Below are 19,002 nucleotides of genomic sequence, written 5' to 3' on the forward strand. Positions count from 1 at the left end.
ATGCATACACGCGAAAAACCCAAGCATGTAGCAGCATCGGCGTTGGCATTAGCATTGGCACCAGGGGGAATCCGACCAAAAGAAAATGCAGGAAAGTCTGGCGTGAATGCGGAGAACGATTTGGCAGCGAGTGAGTGAGTGACTGGGGTTTAAATACTGAAGTAAGTGAGTAGGGTGGACAGGTGAGTGTGTTCGGGGTGACAAGGTAAATGTTAACATGCACAGAATGAACTGATTAGGTGAGTGAGAGGTGGAAATGAGAGGGTAGACGTGACAGAGCTGAGACAACTTGTTTGTATTTTGATATCATTAGTCTGATGGATGGATGTTTCTGATTGGCTGGCTTATGTCTTTTAGTGGCTTCACTTTTGGAAATCCGATTTATTATTTTTTCCTGAAAAACCTGGACATTTTATAAATCATTGTTGCTTGTTACTCCATCTGTTCAGAAGGATGGTGGAAGGATGTGACAAAATCTCAAAAGGCACATGCAGTAACCCTGATTTTGCCACTGAAACAATTAAAAAAAACAATAACAAGCTGTTCAACAATAGCATTTCCCTCATAAGAGAAACTGCACGTCATTACTCTTCATACTCCTCCAGATCACTTCCAGACTGTAGAAACAACTCTAAAAGACTGAAGGCCATAGAATGTGGCATCTTTTTATAGAGCAAATCCATTTTTCATGAGAAGACTTCTGTGTTTGGTGTTCCCTGTAATTTCTGTATACAATGCTCACGACAGAGAAAACATGAGAGATGGGAGGAAGAGATGTGAAATAGACACTAACCACACGTTAAGCTTGGGAAACTCATTTTTCATTACAAATTGGATCAAGCCTTTATATTTTGTGCATTTGTGCTCATCTATTCTGCACCTTTGAATTCTTCTTGATATTTGAGTTTGTGTATGTAATTATCTGCCCTGTATTTGTGATTATCTGCATGCAAAGAGATCATTTTCAAGGTACAAAATTAGTCATTATCAAGCAGACAGCTTGAATGCTTATTGTTCAGGTAAGGTTCTGAAAGTTCATATCAACATGTGTAATATGGTATAAGCCCAGTGGTTGCAGGGAGATGTGTGTGGCTGACCTAAGAGACTCCTGTGTATTGTCTAACACATCAATGCTAGTTATCTGGTAAAAATATACAATTATAAGCAAAGCAAAGCAAATAAGCAAACTGATTTTAGCCTTGCAATCAATATCCTGCCAACGTACTGTCCTTTTCCCCCTGGTCCAAGGCAAGTTAATCTGTAATTGAAAATGTTTACTGAACTCAAGGTTCTAACATTTAACATGTCTTTGCTTTGATTGTAACATGCTTGTTAAACTTGCAGCTGTTCCCTTTGGCTGCACAAAAAAATGTCTGCGTTGCAAAAAGACACATTTTTACACTACAGGTCATTTAGCTGACGCTTTTATCCAAAGCGAATTACATTACATTTTTAACCCATGGCTTTTTACATTTTGCCCAGGGAGCCATTAGAGGTTAGGCATCTTGCTCAGGGACACTTTCGACATGGAACATGGGGCAGTCAGGAGTCAAACCACCAACCTTGTGCTTCCCAGCACACCCTCTCTACCCCCTGCGCCACGACAACACTTAAAATGTAATTTTATACAAATGTCAAGGGAAATCTCTTTCAGATAGCTTTCTAATAATTACATTCTGATGATGTGTGTGTCTTTCATAAACTATTTGTCACTGTATTCAGTGCAAATCTTCAGCATCGGATACCCTCTCCTACTCTATAGCTTTAAGATTTAATACATGTCTGCATTCAGGTTGAAAAACTGTGAGAACCTTTCAACTTCCACTGAGCAATACATATTGAGTTGCTGTTGAGAGAGGTTATAAGCACTACTCGTTACTTTCCCCTAACCACACTTGAACCAGCCTTCTTCTGGTCCAAGCCCTGTTTTTCCATATTACAATCTCCCGACAAATGGGTACACCTTGACATTTAGACATGTTTGTATTCTTAATTCTTGTAAGTCTATAAGATGTAAAGTAGGATAGGGAGTCCAACGGCAAAGAATTTCAAAAGCATTCTTTTTTTCAGAAGGAAAGTGAAAAGCCGCGTTTATTCTCCATGTATGGTTTGTTGTTGCGAGGCTTAAGTGTAACTCTTTCAACTATGACCATGTGTGGTCAAGTCTCAAGAGAACATCTGTTTATTTCATCATGTTTTTCATGTGTGTTTGCACAATTCATATAATAGGTGCAGTAGTGCAGTAGTGTTAGTATAAGTTCATCTGAGGTTATGATGTGCTCACTCCAGGGAAGTGCCTGAGCATCAGGCGCGTGCACAGACATGTTGGGGGGGCAGGGGCTCAAAACAAAACAAAAGGGCACCCATCGCCAATAAAAAAAAATAAAAAAAAATAAAAAAAATTAAATAAATAAAAATCACAGTAGAATATTTTCATTCTATGTATTTATTTTTGTTAACAAACTGACTCAAACCATCAAATTGAATAAATAAATGAATATCTGGAAAAAACATTACAAACATGACAAACGTCAGTAAACAGCTGGACAATCAGAGATTTTGTGAGTTTGTTTGTTTATTTTTTACGAGGGGCGCGGTGGGGCTCTGAGCACCGCGGAGCATGTTGGGTCGAAATTCTAATAACTCGAATAAATACCCCATCAGATATCAGAACACATGCGGGGAATTGATGACAGAGAGAGTAATTTTCATTCTTAAATATTGATTTAATTGGGCTCCAGCAGAAGGGGCACTTTTCTCCTCCGGGGCAAAAGGGCATTTGCTTAAGCACCACCAGTCTATCTGTGCACGTGCCTGCTGAGCAAACAAATGGTAAAGTGACTTGTGTTTGTCCGAGGCCTTTCTAGACCTCTCAAAAGCGTTTACACAACACGCCATTCACCCAATGACACCCCTTCGCACACTGATGGCAGGGTTATACCAGGGGAGGTGCTCCTGCCCATCAGGACAGTAATTATTCACACCCATCCACGCGAACGATGGTTAAGTGCCTTGCACCTTCTTACACCCAGTAATGCTGAAGTGTTTCTGTGTGTGCGTGTTTGCATGCGTGTCTCTTTAGCTTTCATCAGAAGAAGTTGACTTTTTGCCCGGGGATAAGTACTGTTTGCTGTGCCGCAACCCCGCGGTGTGTCTGTGTGTGGAGCCTCCCAGGGGGACTGGAGGTGTACTTACACTCAGTGCAGAACTGTGGATACAAAGGAACAATGAGAGGGAAACATCTTGCTCTCTGTTACACTCACCTCCGTCTCTTCATCGCACCATCCATCATTTTTTTTATACAAGTGTATTTCGCTGAGCCTTGAGAGACAATAAGTTAAAGAATTTCCGAAGATAAATACAGAGACAGACCCGTTTGTGTAGGCATTAGTTTATACTTTAAGAATACATGCAGCCACCCCTCTTGAAAGAGAGCTTGAGAAGTATATTTTCTTTCACATCAGTCTTTTGCGTTTTAAGGAACTAAGAAAAATGTTGTTTCCTCACAATGCTAGTTTAGTCAATGACCACTCATAGAATCATCATCCGTGATGTCGCCATGATAGTGGTCAAAGTTGGATGTTTTTCGGTTTTGTGTGCAATTCACTAGAAATGTCAGCTTTGACTGTAGGTGTAAACAAGTGGAACATCAAGGCAATCTCAATGTTTGGCTAACAGACAGGGGGAGTAAGATAAAATGTCTAAACACAATTACCATCACCATGCTGCCTCTTTTCTTTCAAAGTGAATTAAGGATGGATGTTTTAAATATATTTTTCATCCTACTTCTGAAATATGCAGATATCTTTGTGAGGAAATAATACTTCCATCTTCTGCATTTATATTGGAGATAACAAATATATGCAATTAGCCTTGTGACAGGCCAATCGAGGGGAAAACTGTTTGGGTGAAAGCCACCAATCATACACACTAAATCACCCACTATCAGAGAACATTCGCAATGAGAAGTGCAAGAATGAATTACAAAATAAAACCAATAGCAATGTAGCAACAAAAATATAATTGAACTTAAGTCGGTAAATTTATTTATATTAATTGCCATGCATACACCTGCATACTAGACTACAACAGTAGTGCACTACAAGTATTGCAATTAGTATGTTATTGTTACATTTTCATTTACAGTTGTTTTGCTTCCTTTTTCTTGTAGATTAGGAAGTTTAGAAGAGTTATCCCCCAACTAAATGGCCCGTATCTTGCACACTTACCTAAAGAATGCATCTTAGTCTTTTGTAACTTTCAGCAGTTATGTTGTTTCTGCATTTTGCATAAATTTCTTAATTTACTGGTAAAATCAATTTAATTACAGTTATTAGCTCTAGTAATCTAATAGGCTATATTCAGACTATTTACCATACAGAAACCTGCCACCACAGTAATCATGCAGATTATGCAGTCGTCACTTGCTAATTGGTGTCATCTGTCATGCTAATCCACATTCTTTCACACCAACTTCCCCCGGTTAATTCCCTTGTGTCTGTGGCTCATTTTAGTCCTTGACAACTACATTAGCATTAGAAATGCCATGTCATTACCAGACAAGTTTGTTTACAAGTTTTCTTTTAATGATTAAGGTGTTTGTTTCGGTTTCCAAAACCTTCTGTGTGAAGCGATCTATGTTTTGCCGCTCAGCGGGCGACACCCAAAATCGGGATGCTGTTTTTAAAAAAAAAGAGTATTTTCATTCACTCATACACAAAGTAGCATTTTCTCGCCCTCTGTCTCCTTCATGCTCACCACTTAAGCATTAAACATTAAACAGAAAAAGCATGAGCATATGCAATACGGTGGTGTCCTCCTTTAACCGCTGTTAACCACGTTCTGTTTGCCGAGGCACATATTCAGCAGATTCCACGTTTTCATGTCAAAAAGTGCCAGAACCTCATTTTTCTACATCAACAGACATCGCTGAAGGACCATCTTACACGTGGTCCAGGGGACTGAACCAACGATCATACCGTCAAAAGCACAACTGGCTCTACGTGTCTGGAACCACAGACATTCAAGCATATGCTGTGCTGTGATAAGACGAGCCAGTCAACATTGACGAGCTTTGAACTGAATTGAATTGACCAAATCACATCAAAACAAGTCAAATTCAATTTGATGGTGGAAGAAGACGCAGGAGACGAGCAGCACAACGAGGTGGACGGTCTGGAGGGAGAATAAGGAATGGGGAAGAGTGAGACAGCGGGAGAAATGGGTGGTGGGATGAAATTCACTTTGTAAAATCACTGCTCAGTTTAACCCTTGTGTGGTGTTCATTTCTCTGTCACACAGCCGGTGTTGTGGGTCCGTTTGACGCGCTGCATTTCGGGAGTTTTAATTCAACAAAAATTAAACAATTTTATGTTAAAATACCCAACACTTCATCCCAATAAGAAGCAATACAAACAACAGACTTGGTTAATATTGGGAGCTCAGACCTCATCGTTCTCACCGGGGGTCATCTTGTCCCAGCTTGTCTCGTGTCATGTTGTGTCCACTGAGTCCCTGAGCCATGTCCAGGACAAGTCTCATCCCTCGATTTATAGGAGGTGTAGTGGTGGTGAAGACATGTGACTGAAGGTACACAGGATCTAAAATGTACACGCTTTTATTTGCCTCGGGTCCAGTGGACTGAACACCATGAATGCAATATAAATGTGTTGGGGGGGGTTAAGGCTGCCGCATGCTTCTGCGTCTGCGTCGTTGCGTCGACGCACTCGTTTCAACTCATGGTTCTAAAAGGGTTGCGTGTGTTGCAGAGCAATTCACCTCTAGAAACAGGTGGAGTAACGTGTTTTTGTTGAAAAAAACGTCTTTGTGTGTGGAAGTCGATGGTTTGTTTGTTTATTTTTCATAGACTTTATTGCCCCGTGCATCGCCACTGCTGCTTTTCATCGCGGACACATTTGTCGCGTATTTTCCTCCACAACTTTGTTCACTTCTCGACCGGCAAACCGGCGTTTGCGGCGATCTCCCTCCGTGAATCCAACCCGCTTCTACAACCCGCCAATGACGGCTTGTATAAGCGGTCATATTTACACATTTCTTCCGACAAATTCTTCAATCTGATCCGTTCTCTCGTCAACATTCTTCGTTTTAATAATGGCGGTGTCGGGCTATGAAAGCGGAAATGTGAGACTCCGTAAAGGACGTAGTTTGCGGACCAATCGCAGCCTGGTGCGCTGCGGGAGGCCTAGAAAAATGGGTTGAGAAACGCAAGGACGCAAGGGGGTGTGAAAAGGCACGCAAGGGACACGCAAGGGGGTCTTGCGTCTGCTTCGCTCTGAAAACGCAGAAGCACAAACCAGGCTTTACAGTGTGCAGTCGATGAAAATGGGCTCTGATACAGGTTCTTTGCAGAAAACTAGCCGGGGACAAGAAGTCGAGTTCAAAAAAATAATGAATCGTATTATTTTTGTTTTGATACAAAATGGTCCCTCAAACCTGAACACCATACAAGGGTTAAATCGCTAAATCCCTGTGGACGGCCTCAGCTGGAAGGACAGACACAAACAAACACCTGTGAGTGTGTAGGTATGTGTGTGCGTTAGGGTGTGTGTGTGTGTGTTTCACGCACACACAGGACATATTTGTAATTGTTTTTAGGACATTCTATTTAGTAATATTCTGCAATTGCATATGATAGATAGATGTAGTACACATACACACACAGACACACAAGCACGCACACGCGCACACACATACACACACAAAAAACACCCTTTTGAGCCAAAATATCCTATTTGCCTTAATATTGCATTCCTGTCTCATCTCACTGCTTCCAGCAGACAACACATTCACATTCACATTCAATTCAATCTCTCTCAAATGTTTCTCTCTCTCATGCCACTATCAAGCCATTCTTTTTACAGTGAAACTGGAAAAGACAGGGACACAGATGAAAGGATAGTCAGAGACGTGTCTTGCATTTTTTACAGTGACATCAGGCAAGGGTTGTTGCACTGCTCTGACTATCTCTGCAATCTGTCACGCTGCATTGTCATGCTTCAGTCAGCGGTCACCACTTTGTTCCATAAGGACGAGTGAGACGGACAACTTTTTCATGTTTCAATTCCTACATCAAACTGGAGATCAGATCAGTACGGGTTCAATGTCTCAGAGGGGCGTCTTCACTGTGTAAAGCTGAGTTATCTCTTCCCCGTGGAAACCGCGTGCCGCCCATAAATCCTCATCCGCACCGATGAATTCTAAGTGGAAATTACTAGACGTTTGGCACAACTTTGCACCCTCTAGTGCTTTTGTAATTCTTGACTTGTGTCCATCGAGAACCAAAGAGATCTTACTTTTAACTCAAACTATCCCAATCCTAATCAAGTAGTCTCTGCATAAACCCAACCAAAAGTTAAAAGTTAAATGTTAGCTGGTATAATGAATCTTGACGGAACAAACAAATTTTCCTGCCAGAACAGGAAAGGATTATGTATCGATGTGAAGGGGAACTTTCAGATTTCTTTTCACTTTAATCTGTAAGAGTTTCAATTCACTTCATACCAAATAGTCAACTGTTTGATTCAAATAGAACAAATTACTAATATAGTTCCAGCAGTCAGAAAATACATGCACACTTCTGCTATAATATCCACATATGTTATCTTTCTGTGGGATTGCTGAGCGGAACATTCCTCATGTTTGGACACTCTTTTAAAACAGAACAATCTTCCTTGCCATGTTACCATTTTGGAAAATATGGTCTGAGGACGTTGTGTGAAATTGAAAAACTCTTAGAAGGTTTTTGCATGTCTACAAAACTGCAAGAAAAAGTATAAACGCCCATCTGAAGAGAGGAGTGCATGCCACGAGTGCCATAACAAAGGGAATCAGTGGTTTCTGCAGGTTTGTCCGTGTGATCGCTCTTTCAGACGGAGATAAAGGTGCCTTAGTCCTGCAGTATGAGTCTAGCATAGTGAGTGAGCTTCTTCTCCCTTCCTTACTTTATCCCCCTTCTCCCCCTGTCTGCTGTGATGAATGGTTTTGATGTCAGCCTTGCGTGCATGCATATGTGTGCGTGTGTGTGTGTGTGTGTGTGTGTGTGATGAATGACTACGTTACCGGACAGGCCCACAGGGCTTTAGCTACTGTTAGTAATGCTTAAAGATGACTGGAGTAAAAAGGCTCTCTGTCAAATCCCCCCCCCCCTCTCTCTCTCTCTCTCTCTCTCTCTCACACACACACACACACACACACACACACACACACACACACGCACACACATACACATATATGCACTCACAGATTAGCCCTGTTTAAAGGACTCTGTCCTTGGGGTATATGGCAAAGCACCATGGCAGGTGACATGCAGTTTCCTTCCACTTTTCTATTACCTTCTCCTTGCCTCCTTCTCCCCTTCTCTCTCTCTCTCTCTCTCTCTCTCTCTCTCTCTGGGGCTGCAGGTCTCATTGGTGAGGTAAAGCTTTCACATGGTCAGTATAGTATATGCAGCTGTGTGTGTGGGTGTGTGTGTGTGAATGCATTTCTTATGCTGGGAGCGGACATGATTTGAGACACAGTTTTACCGTGAGACTCTCAGGTTTAGTATAAAAAGATTCATAACAGACCCCAGTGACCACAGGTCCTGGGGACTTATCTTTTTTAATAGTGTCACCATAAAAAAAACATGAGTAATGTTTTATTCCTTGCAGGGATCGAGCTATAAAAGGCTGGAATGCTGTATAATATTGCTGATTAAATGTTCAACAAAAATATTATAATAATAACAGCCCTTTGCCATAGTGATGTATTTTATAAAGGGCAGGGAAGAAACTGCTAATTTCCATAACAATGACATTAAAACGCGTATGGCAGCCTTTGTTAGCTTTGCCCGCCAATACATTCAAGGATCTTTATTAGGGAAATACTTTCTTATATTTTTGAGTTAATGGTCAAGGGCTGTGAATGCAAAATGGGGCATTGAGAGATACTATGGTCACAACTCCTGGTTTGTTCATCTCGTTCCTGTTTAGCTTTACAGCTCAATTCATGAAATGATTACATTTGTGATTATTTAAAATGTTGTGGCCAATTATGTTTCTAGGTGCTCTCTTTACTCCACTCCCCCTCCAAGGACTCTCTGCTTGGGGTCAGTTATCTGACATTCTTTGATATTGTTGTGACCATGTGCCGAACATCGTACAGCATAATACTTCACTTGCCTCTCGCAATGTTACACTACGTGTGTTAAAAGCGCCACAGGTTATGGAACGCTCCAATCTGTGAGTGTATGTGTGTGATCGGCTCTGCCAGTCAAGCCTCATGGTAATGTGCTGAGCGAAAGTATATGAACTGATGAAACTAATGAAGCGTCATAAAAATGTTGTTAATTTTCTCATGACTTTACAGAAAAGGAAACAGAAGTGCTGATTGGTCATATCCATGCCTCATTGGACTGAGATAGTACCAGCTACAATAAACGATCAAGCCTTCGATGTTCAATCGCTTTTGCACATAATTATCTGCCTGCCCCCTTTCTTGTCCCTCTCCATTTTCACTGTTGACTCATGTGGAGAAATTCCACACACTTAATATTTAGCAATGCCTATTAAAGACCTGGATTACCTTAATGTGCCGCGTGGCAACAGGATATAAAAAAGTTGTGAAATCCAAAATTGTCGACATATTAAATGACAATTTAATATTAATGCTACATATTGCACATTATATTTTTCTTTTATCTTGTTTTCTTTAAAAAAAAATGTATGCATGTCGGAGTAGGGGGTCTCATGTCCATGTCCAAGCAGAATGAAGATCACTTGAGTTATAGGAGAGCTGTCTTTCTCAACATACTCTATTAATAGATGTATTATTTGATCAATTATAGACTAACTAAGCTCATATTAAGTTTCCTTGATAAATCTAATTATGTTGTATTTATTTTTATGTTTCTGCTACAAAAGCCACATGCTCTACTAACTAATCTTAGATTGATGTTAGATTTAAAACGGTATATCCAGATATATTATATATATCTTAGTTTCAGTATCTTAGTCTTCTTCTCAGGCTGCAAACACACTCTGCTAATCAGGTTGGCAGCCTCTATGTGACCTGAAACGCAAAGAGCAGAAGAAAAGAAGGCAAAGCCCTCACTGCATTTCAGGCTGCTTGTTTATAGGTTTTTTTAAAACACTTTTTCAAAACAGCACGCTGTTTTTGAGCAGTTTTTCGAACAATAGAAACATATCAAGATGTAAATGTAAGCAGCAAGTCTGTTGCTCTAGTGGCACCAAATATGCACATATCTGAAGACTGCTATTCTTCCAGTAAATCAATCAAAACCGAATAGGAGTAAATTAAGAATACTGCTCTAGAGAAACAAAATAATACGTCAGCCAGTTGGAGACTTGAGTGAGGATCGATGCCAGCATCATCCTCTTTGTTCCCTAATTACCTGTGTGATGAATAGACTGTGGAAGCCGTTAGGTTCTCTCTACCTTCCTCATTTATTACACAGCCATATATACAAATGTTAATGCTTATAATTATTCTCAGGTGAAAACTGTATCCTTGCACAGGCGTTGATGACTTCCTATCTTTTTAAAAACAGCTTTCCCCTCTTGTCTGATTACACAAGGGAGGATGTCGAGTGTCAGCAACTATTAGCATATTCACTAACTGCGACAGCACCTATGGCCATAAAGTTGCCCCTCACCCCCCCCCCCCCCCCCCCCTTCTCCCTCTTGGGTACTTGCCCTCATTTTTCCTCAATCAGTACTCTTATTCTTAGAAGCTTTATTCATGCAGCTTGAGGGACGGGGCCTGGAGGAGAACGGGGAGGAAGGGTGGTGGGGGAGGACAGGTGGAAAGATGAAATCAGACAGGATGAAGAAGTGACAGCGTGGAGTGTGGCTTCTTTTAACCTTCTCACCCACTGTGCCCTCGCAACTGACCCACGGGTGCACGGGAACGAAAGAAATGGGCCCTGGCTATTTTTTTTTCTCCATCACATTCACACATATCAAGCTTTTGTTGAGCTTCACCCACACTGTAACAAAACCACCTGGTGACGTTGACGCCGATAACCATGGTAACTCACTCCTGCTTGTGTGCGCACGACCAGAGATGAGCTCCTGAGTGAGTTTATTCTGAGCAGCGGGTAAAAGGCACCGAGAGGTACGGCTGCTCGTGATGTCTTGGCCGTGGCGATCCCGCCTGAAGGCCCCATCTTTTCGGGGAACGTTTTTTTTCTCAGCGCCGCCCTTGTGCTTTGTCGGATGCGTTATTCAATGAAGGCCTGGAGCCCGAAGTGGGAGACGTGATTTGGCCTGCCCAGTGTCACTTAAGAAAAAAATACCAAGAGTCAATCTAACCATTTCATGGCACCGTCAAACACCAACAGGTGAGAACTTATAAGCACCGTTCAAGTCCTTTCTTATCCCTTGCTGAGTAACTAACGTTCTCTTACTGAAACCTTCTGCATGTCTGGCTTTTTTTGCTCCACGCTTCTTCTTTTCCTACCTCAATGACTGCAAAAGAAGCCCCCTCTTCCTCTCTACTCGAGGCGCTAGAGGCCGACAGGAGAAGGAGGCAGACAGAGGGATGAATGGCCTCATTCACTCAGACACACACCCACAGCACAGCACACAATACACTATCACTCACAATAATCACTGCCCTGTTTATGAAGCTATTGCGGCTCAGTTATCTTGTAAACTATGTTCTGGTGGAGAGGATCAGATATGAAATCCATAAGGTGGCTGAGCTCCCCTGCCGGACTATTGATTGCGAGGCTTTATCTTTTATCTTGTCTTTCTAATGCCGCTGATGAGCACACTTGAGGCCCGCTGTCAGTATAGACGTCTCAACAACGGAATATTCTACATTGGCATATATAGTTTTTTACGGAAGTATTTGGTTAAACTAAACGTTCTAGAATGCAATCTGTTCGTTTTGAGTTTTAATTACCGCGTGCCACACAAACAACACATTTTATTACCCAGAGGTCAATCAAAAGTTTTGGTTTGGTGCTCTCGCCTGAAAAGAGATGGTTATTTCTTGAATAAATCTCCCGTATGCCATCTCATATTTGTCTGTTATTGAATAGCGAGCACGCTCCCTCGAAGAATATTGATCCTCAGGCTTTTAGCTTGTCATCATCACACTGCTGCTGAGGATGGATGAGTTGTTATCTGGGGAAAACATATTCTGCCTTGTTTATCTGGGAATGAGGATTATTGTGAGTCTAAAGATAGCCGTATTTTAAAGTTATCGTAATAATTTCATGACATTATATCGTGTGACATAAAAAATTTTGAGAAATTGCTTTTCTAACCTCTCAGGTGGTAGTTTTTCTTTCTAAGAAGTCAATACATTGTGCCATAATCCATAGTGCAAAAGGGCTCTCTGCTAGATAGTGTGTTTATTGCCTCCACATGAGTTCAAAATTGATTTCACAGAGTGAAACAGTCATTAGTTTTACTTTGATATAATATAGTGTTTGATATCATGCAGTGAGCGATGCATCTCACAGTGTTGTGTGTCTCCTTGAAGTGGCTCTCAGACCTGTGTTTTGCTTCATGGTTCTACTTGGTAGTTTTTGACTTTTCCATTATCAATTTACCTTTTGATGAATTAGTCTTTTGCATACAATGTGTTGGATAATCCTCTACAGGATGCAGTGCAAATTTATGGAAAACAACACACAAAAAACACGAAACTGGAGCACAGATGCGTCAGACAGCAGTTTTTTTTCCAAATCTTTTCATGTGTCCGTCTATTTTCTTTGTCATTGTATTCTTCCAGTAATGGGGGGTGATGGTCCTGGTACGGCTGTTTAATAACGTTTTCTTTATTTTATGTTCAGCCTTGGTTAGAGGCCGCAGCAGCACCTTCGACTGGTAGAAAACGCTCTTCCCTGTTATCTGGAGACACTTTGGAAAGGACCAGAGATAGTTTACCAATATTATATGAGAGAAATGCATAAACACTTAAAAAAAGAGAACATTAATATAATTTTTTGATAAAAAACAATTACTAAAACAACAGCGTAAAAGAGGTCTAAATATATTATAGTAAGATTATAGTTTGCTTCATGAATAATTTCAATTTTTAGAAATAAATAGCTATCTTGTATGCAGAGGTGGTGTCCGTCGATATGAATAATGTTTTTTATATTATTCTGGGATTATAATAATGAACTAGTGTTTGGATTTTCTGCCCAAGAAAAAGAAAACATCCCAACTATAGATGGCATTTACATAATCTAATGTAATCTAATTTCTAATGTTGTACATTGTACATCATCTACATCCTTCATTACTGACCTCCAGAATTGACCTTGTGTCTAGCTTAACACTTCCACTTTGGAAAGCTGAGAGCAGCTATCAAACACTAGAGAAAAATAGGTGGTGCTACCCAGCAAGTAAGTACCATCCACCAAGTGAGAGCGGTGCCATTTAAATCACTACGGTAGAGAGATCGCCCCGTTTTTCAACAAACCAACGTGACCCAGAAAGCAATGGGAATGAACTGGCCTTTTGGAGGCACTTTATTGACATATGCTGAAAGAAAAAATGTGTTTGAGGTGTATTGTGTACCACCAACTTGCAACAGAAAGTATGTTTCTGCTCCCTAGTTTGCATTTTTATCGGCACAGTGAGAAAAACAACCCTAATAACTCATCAGTAAAAATGTTCATTATCGACACGTTGAATTGGTTTTCTGCCAAGAAATGTAATTTTGCATTCCAAAGTCTGAGTTTCATATTTAATAGACTTGTGTGAACCATGCTTCCCCCTCCTATTCATTCTGCAACTGTAACTTCAGTTCACACTAAAAAAATATTATCTAGTTTTTGGAAAAACAAATAAGCGATTTCAATGAGGGGCAGACAGAAGGGTCAAAAAAAGGAAAATGATGATATGAAGGAACCACACTGTCACGATGGAGCCAAGTAGGTTTTTATTCTTTGTTACAATAAGTCAAAGGCAAAAGCCCCTAATAGTATGCATAGCATGCTAGCGCTAATGCTAGTGTTTCATTAGCTAATGTTCTGAGCGAAAGTATATCTCATTTCAACCTCTTTGGGTAACAAGTGTCTCTATTACTTCCCAAGGCCAAATGTATAAGCATTACTCGCTCAAAATCTACAAAACCAGCATGAATATTAAGAAAATCCGAAACTATAGCGTGAGAATCTCGGAGCGTAGCTGAACTGTTGGTAGACCCTGATTTTGACCTGGCCATTACCACCGCTTCCGTATACTGAGGGAAAGGACATGACAATTGGTCAATTACGTAATTAAAAGTGCACCGATAGGATCTTTTGGAAATGGAAAAAACTATAGCAGCCTCCAAAAAACAACATGCTCTGATTGGGAAATGGACGATGATAGGAGTTTCGTTACTTCATTCCTCTTATACTTCCTTTTCCCTGTATGTGTGTATTTGTGTGTCTGTCCATGGCTAATCCTGCATTCAGCTGTTATACCTTTATTCTACATTTTGAACTAGTTGTGTCAGTCGGGATTAGAGCTTTAGACATTGCAGAAACTCCACCGCTTGCTGCGGGATGCTCCACTTTTCACTTCTCTCTTAAAAAAGATCTCTCGAATCCCACACAATGCTGGATCACAAACAAAAACGGAGCCCGCTTCCTTAGCCAATATTACCATATTACCGTGTTTCTTTGGCCGCCTGGAGAACGTCTCTGCAGCGAGAGGGTGATTCAGACTAACAGGCAAGAAGCAACTGCAGCATGAGGACCGAAAGTTGTTGATGAGGAAGTGGGCGTATGCTTTTGTGTGTTCAAAACGCGGATCGGGGACCATGTCTGTTATGTGTGTTTCTGTTTTTTTATCATGTGTAATAAAGTGTTAAATCAGGAGGAGATTTTCTGTGAACATCTGTTCTTGCTGTGATGCGTAATACAAACAAGTGGCCAATTTTGAGGAAGAGGCTGAGCGAGGTGAGGAAAGAAGGAGGCAGGGGAGAAGTATGAGCCACACTCGGAAAACCATTTGAGGGTAAAACTAAGCTATTTGTCTGTATAGAGCATCATATCTCCTTTTGAAATGAAGTGATCTGCCAAGCAATGCAAATGAATGACAGGTCCTTCTAAATGCCCTGTCTAAAGGACACAAGGTAAATGAATCAAAGAGAGGCAGGGACAGCTGCGAAAGGAAAATCTGCCAATGCCGAGCCTTGATATGCTATGTAGAGCAATGCAGCTAAAGAAGAGGTCTTTTAAAGAGATGCATGGAAAGGTATGCACAGAGAACAAAGAGCGAGCCGTTAGGAACCCAACCGGCAGGAGGGTGTACACCACAATAATCTCATATTGAGATGCTGAGACAACAAGCGAGGGGGAGGCAAGAAGATGTAGAGGTAGAGGAAGTCCCAGGAGACCTATTGTGTCCGACGCTGTTATATTGTGGCAATGATGCACCATGCCGCTGGTCCCCTCCTCCCATTAAAGTTTCATGAAGCGAGCTCAGTACCCATATTTACAATGACGCCACTGCCTTGCTCATTCGATGGTGGAGGGCATTGCAGAGAAACGAGCCTGTGGAGATGTGCATCAGAAAGGAAATCAAGGCAACACGTTTGTCGGAGTCAGGGAGGCAAAGCAAGCATCAGAAAATCAAAAATAAGGCAATAAAGCAGTGAGAAGGTGACTGATAGCAGAGCGAGAAAAAAACAGTAAGAGTTGGTGGATGAATGAAGAATACGACACATCAGGCTTTTGTTATGTGCTGTGGGCCTCTGTGTGTGTTTGGGAACAGATGTCTTGATACTGTTTAAAATAGAAGGTTTGGGGATTTAGGGTATCTACATTTGGAGATGGATGGAAGATGAAATATACAGACACGGATGCCACAAACCGCATCCAGGCCTCCACTCAGTCACCCAGGGAGTCGTTTTCATGAGCGGTCTATTTTTGCTGTGCTGTTTTTTCAATTTTCTTTACCAAAACACAAATTAATTTGAAAGCATAGCAATGGCTTTGCCATGACATTGCTGTTAAAGAACATTTGTTCTTTTCATCATTTGTTTGTTCTTTCCTTAGACAGTGTTTGGATCCCATTTCTATCAGCCAAGATACACTATTGTGAATGAACAGTAAAACAAGTATCCAAGTATATGAAACCTCTTACCAAACCGTCTCTGCTCGCTGTTCGCTTCAGTCCTTTTCATTTGGCGTTTTTTTTCTTTATTTTAGATCAACATTTATCCAAGGACAATAATATCAGAACCTGAAATAAACTTCAGGGATTCAGTGCAAACATCATTATGCATTCCAGTTGTTGGAACTGTATCATATTATTTCATCTACCCGTATACAATACGGGTAGATGAAATCCAGCGTTCTGATTGGTTGAGAGTGAGTCACGGGGGTTACATTATTGAGCGATGATGTACAGTTGCTGTTCAACAAATTAGATTTTGAGCAACCGTTGACATTTCAGCTTTTATCTTGGTGGTGATCGCCAAAAAAAAAACAGAAATCCCACAAATGATCGGTTTCGGGTAATGCAAGCATTTGCAACCGGACAATTAAAGTGGACGTCATGAGCGATGTGAAGGAATGAGATGGTGCGAGATCTTGCAAGGAGAACCAATGCTGTTTACATGCACGTACGGGGACTATTTTTTTACTGAAATTCGATCTATTCGAACTATTTTTTGCTGAAAGGCAGCTATTTACTTACTATTATTTCTCTGGTAACCGTATTATAAAAGCAATAAGGTACTTGAGGCAGTACTTTATCTTCAATATTGTAACAGTTCGAGGCGTTCCCCTCTGCTGCGCGTCGGGCCTAACAAGTATTTGCTATCATTACCATCTGTCATGTTGTAATGTGCTTTGAATCAGCAAAAAAAACCAAGTGATTAAGTTTGTTTACTTTGAGGACATGTCTCAGCTCCCAGTGAATGACGCATGCTAGCATACGTAGTCTGCTAGTTCTCTGAATTCAAGACATTTAGCTGCTGTCAAAATCAGAGAGTAAATCCCTGCCTTATCACCTCCTGGGTGCAGGGTCCTCGGCTTTGTTTAATTGCCAAAAGCCAAAGCGTCAAAGCTGAATCTTCCTCAGTATTTACCCCCAGTGAGGCTTATAGCTGATAATGGAATTATTTTGAGTCCCAGGAGGAGGGAGAGAGGGAGGGACAGAAAGAGGAGGCAGTCACAGAGGAAGAGAGGGAGAGGAGATGACAGAAAATGAACGACGGAGGGATCAAGAAAAAATGATAGATGTCGTCGCTGCTTTCTAAAACAAAAGAGTGGAGAAAAACTATGAAATTAAGTGATGTGCAAGGAGATCAAAAAGGTTGTAAAGGTCACACAGTGAAAGCCGGTTGATGCCGAAAGCAAAGTCTCTCGTCCCTTTTCTCACGGTTTACTCCAGTGTGACGTATTGCAGGGTGGAGAGTGAATTATGACGCAGGATAGAGCTTATGCCTCCAAACATGCCCGCCTGAAAGAATCGAGCTGAAAGGATGAATGGGTCTAAAGAGAGGAAGGAGGAGATGAATTAAGCGGATGAAAGAAAGAGAAACATTAAATAGTGTAAAAGGAAAAAACGAGTTGACATACTTTCAGTCACTTCACTCGCCGGGTCCCCGGAAAGTGAAGCACGTGTTTTTGTGTGCGCATTTGTGTCACAAAAGGGAGGACTCTCCGACTCCCTACAGCATTTTTTATTTGTTGTGCAAACACAGATTTGGTCAAGCCGCATTGACGAACCGAAGAGATTCTGGTGGAAATAAGATTTCTGAGCGGAGGAATCAATGCATTTCTCTCGTCTCTCTGTCACGGTTGAAAGCTTTAGGGCATCTGAAGACTGAGTTGCATGGTTGTAGTGGAAAATGACTTCACATCTGAATCGAGCTTGCGTTGTTCAAGGGTTTTGTAACTGTGTTTGTGTGTGTATGTGTGTGTGCGTGGGAGTTTGCATGCATGGATGTTACACTGTAAGCTCCAAGCAATTTGGGCGGTTTGACTGTAATTTGAGAAGATTCCGATGTGGCTTGCAGGGGTTTTAGAAAATTCAGATTTTCCCCCATGTACGTGCAAATAACTGTGATTGTACGTTACGAGAATGTATATGAGAGAATGGGCGACTCTAAAAGAGAGGTGGTTTGCCTTAAATGCCATGAATCAGTCTCATGTTGTTTTGGAAGATATAAAAGTTTATAGAAAATTCACAGAATCCTCTATAAAAGTCTTCATTCATTCATTTATAAAGCTCCCAATTCTCAAAATGCCCTTGTCTTTCTTCTTTCCTCTTAATCCCCCCCCCCCCCGACCCCCCTACCTTCCGCCCAATTTCGTCCTCGCACCAGTCTGTTCTCAGTATTCAAGGGGGGTCTTCGCCATCTTCGGCCTTTACGACAAGCGCTCGGTGAACACGCTGACGTCGTTCTGTGGGGCCCTGCACATCAGCCTGGTGACGCCCAGCTTCCCCAGCGAAGGAGAGGGCCAGTTCACCCTGCAGCTCCGGCCGTCAATCAGAGGGGCTCTGCTGTCACTGTTGGACCACTACGACTGGAGCCGATTTGTCTTCCTCTACGACACGGACAGAGGTGAATGCACAATGACAAATGCATTAGCAACTTCTAAAGAGAGTTGGCGTTTCAACATAAAAGAAAAGTCACACAATCTGAAAACCGTTGACTTATTTTTACCAAAATAGAATTTACGTCTTGAAATGGGTTTCCACTTGAAAAAGTGTGAAGAATTATCTTGAAAAGTCGATCCTTTCTTTCAAAAGATAGAATCAAACGTTTATTCCAATTCCGATAAAAAAGGTCAGAGAGGGATTAGGAGCAAGTATGAAAAAGAGTCTGTTGTCCCTCAGTTGTATATTCTGCATTGAATCCGAATGACTGTGACTTGAGCGATGTTGTGTCCTCATGACGCTGCCGCATGACACTGGGTTTTGAATATTCTTTTCAGAACTATTATTATAAGGCCTATTTTGCTTGTTTAGGCTTCATTTAACTCCCAGCTACTGGCTGGGATAGTGAACCCGCTCTTTC

At 41.3% G+C, this 19,002-nt stretch overlaps 1 protein-coding gene across 5 annotated transcripts in view; it reads left to right on the plus strand.

Moving 5' to 3' along the window:
• Nucleotides 1–19,002, plus strand: part of gria4a (glutamate receptor, ionotropic, AMPA 4a) — a 78,519-nt gene that overhangs the window by 12,901 nt on the left and 46,616 nt on the right. For all 5 annotated transcript variants that reach the window (XM_078104052.1, XM_040176379.2, XM_078104045.1 and 2 more), the window contains exon 3: nt 18,307–18,546. In XM_078104052.1, coding sequence (XP_077960178.1) covers nt 18,307–18,546 — 240 coding nt within the window. The remainder of the gene's footprint in view (nt 1–18,306; nt 18,547–19,002) is intronic.

Source organism: Gasterosteus aculeatus, chromosome 1 (assembly GCF_964276395.1).
Source record: "Gasterosteus aculeatus chromosome 1, fGasAcu3.hap1.1, whole genome shotgun sequence".
Taxonomy (NCBI): domain Eukaryota; kingdom Metazoa; phylum Chordata; class Actinopteri; order Perciformes; family Gasterosteidae; genus Gasterosteus; species Gasterosteus aculeatus.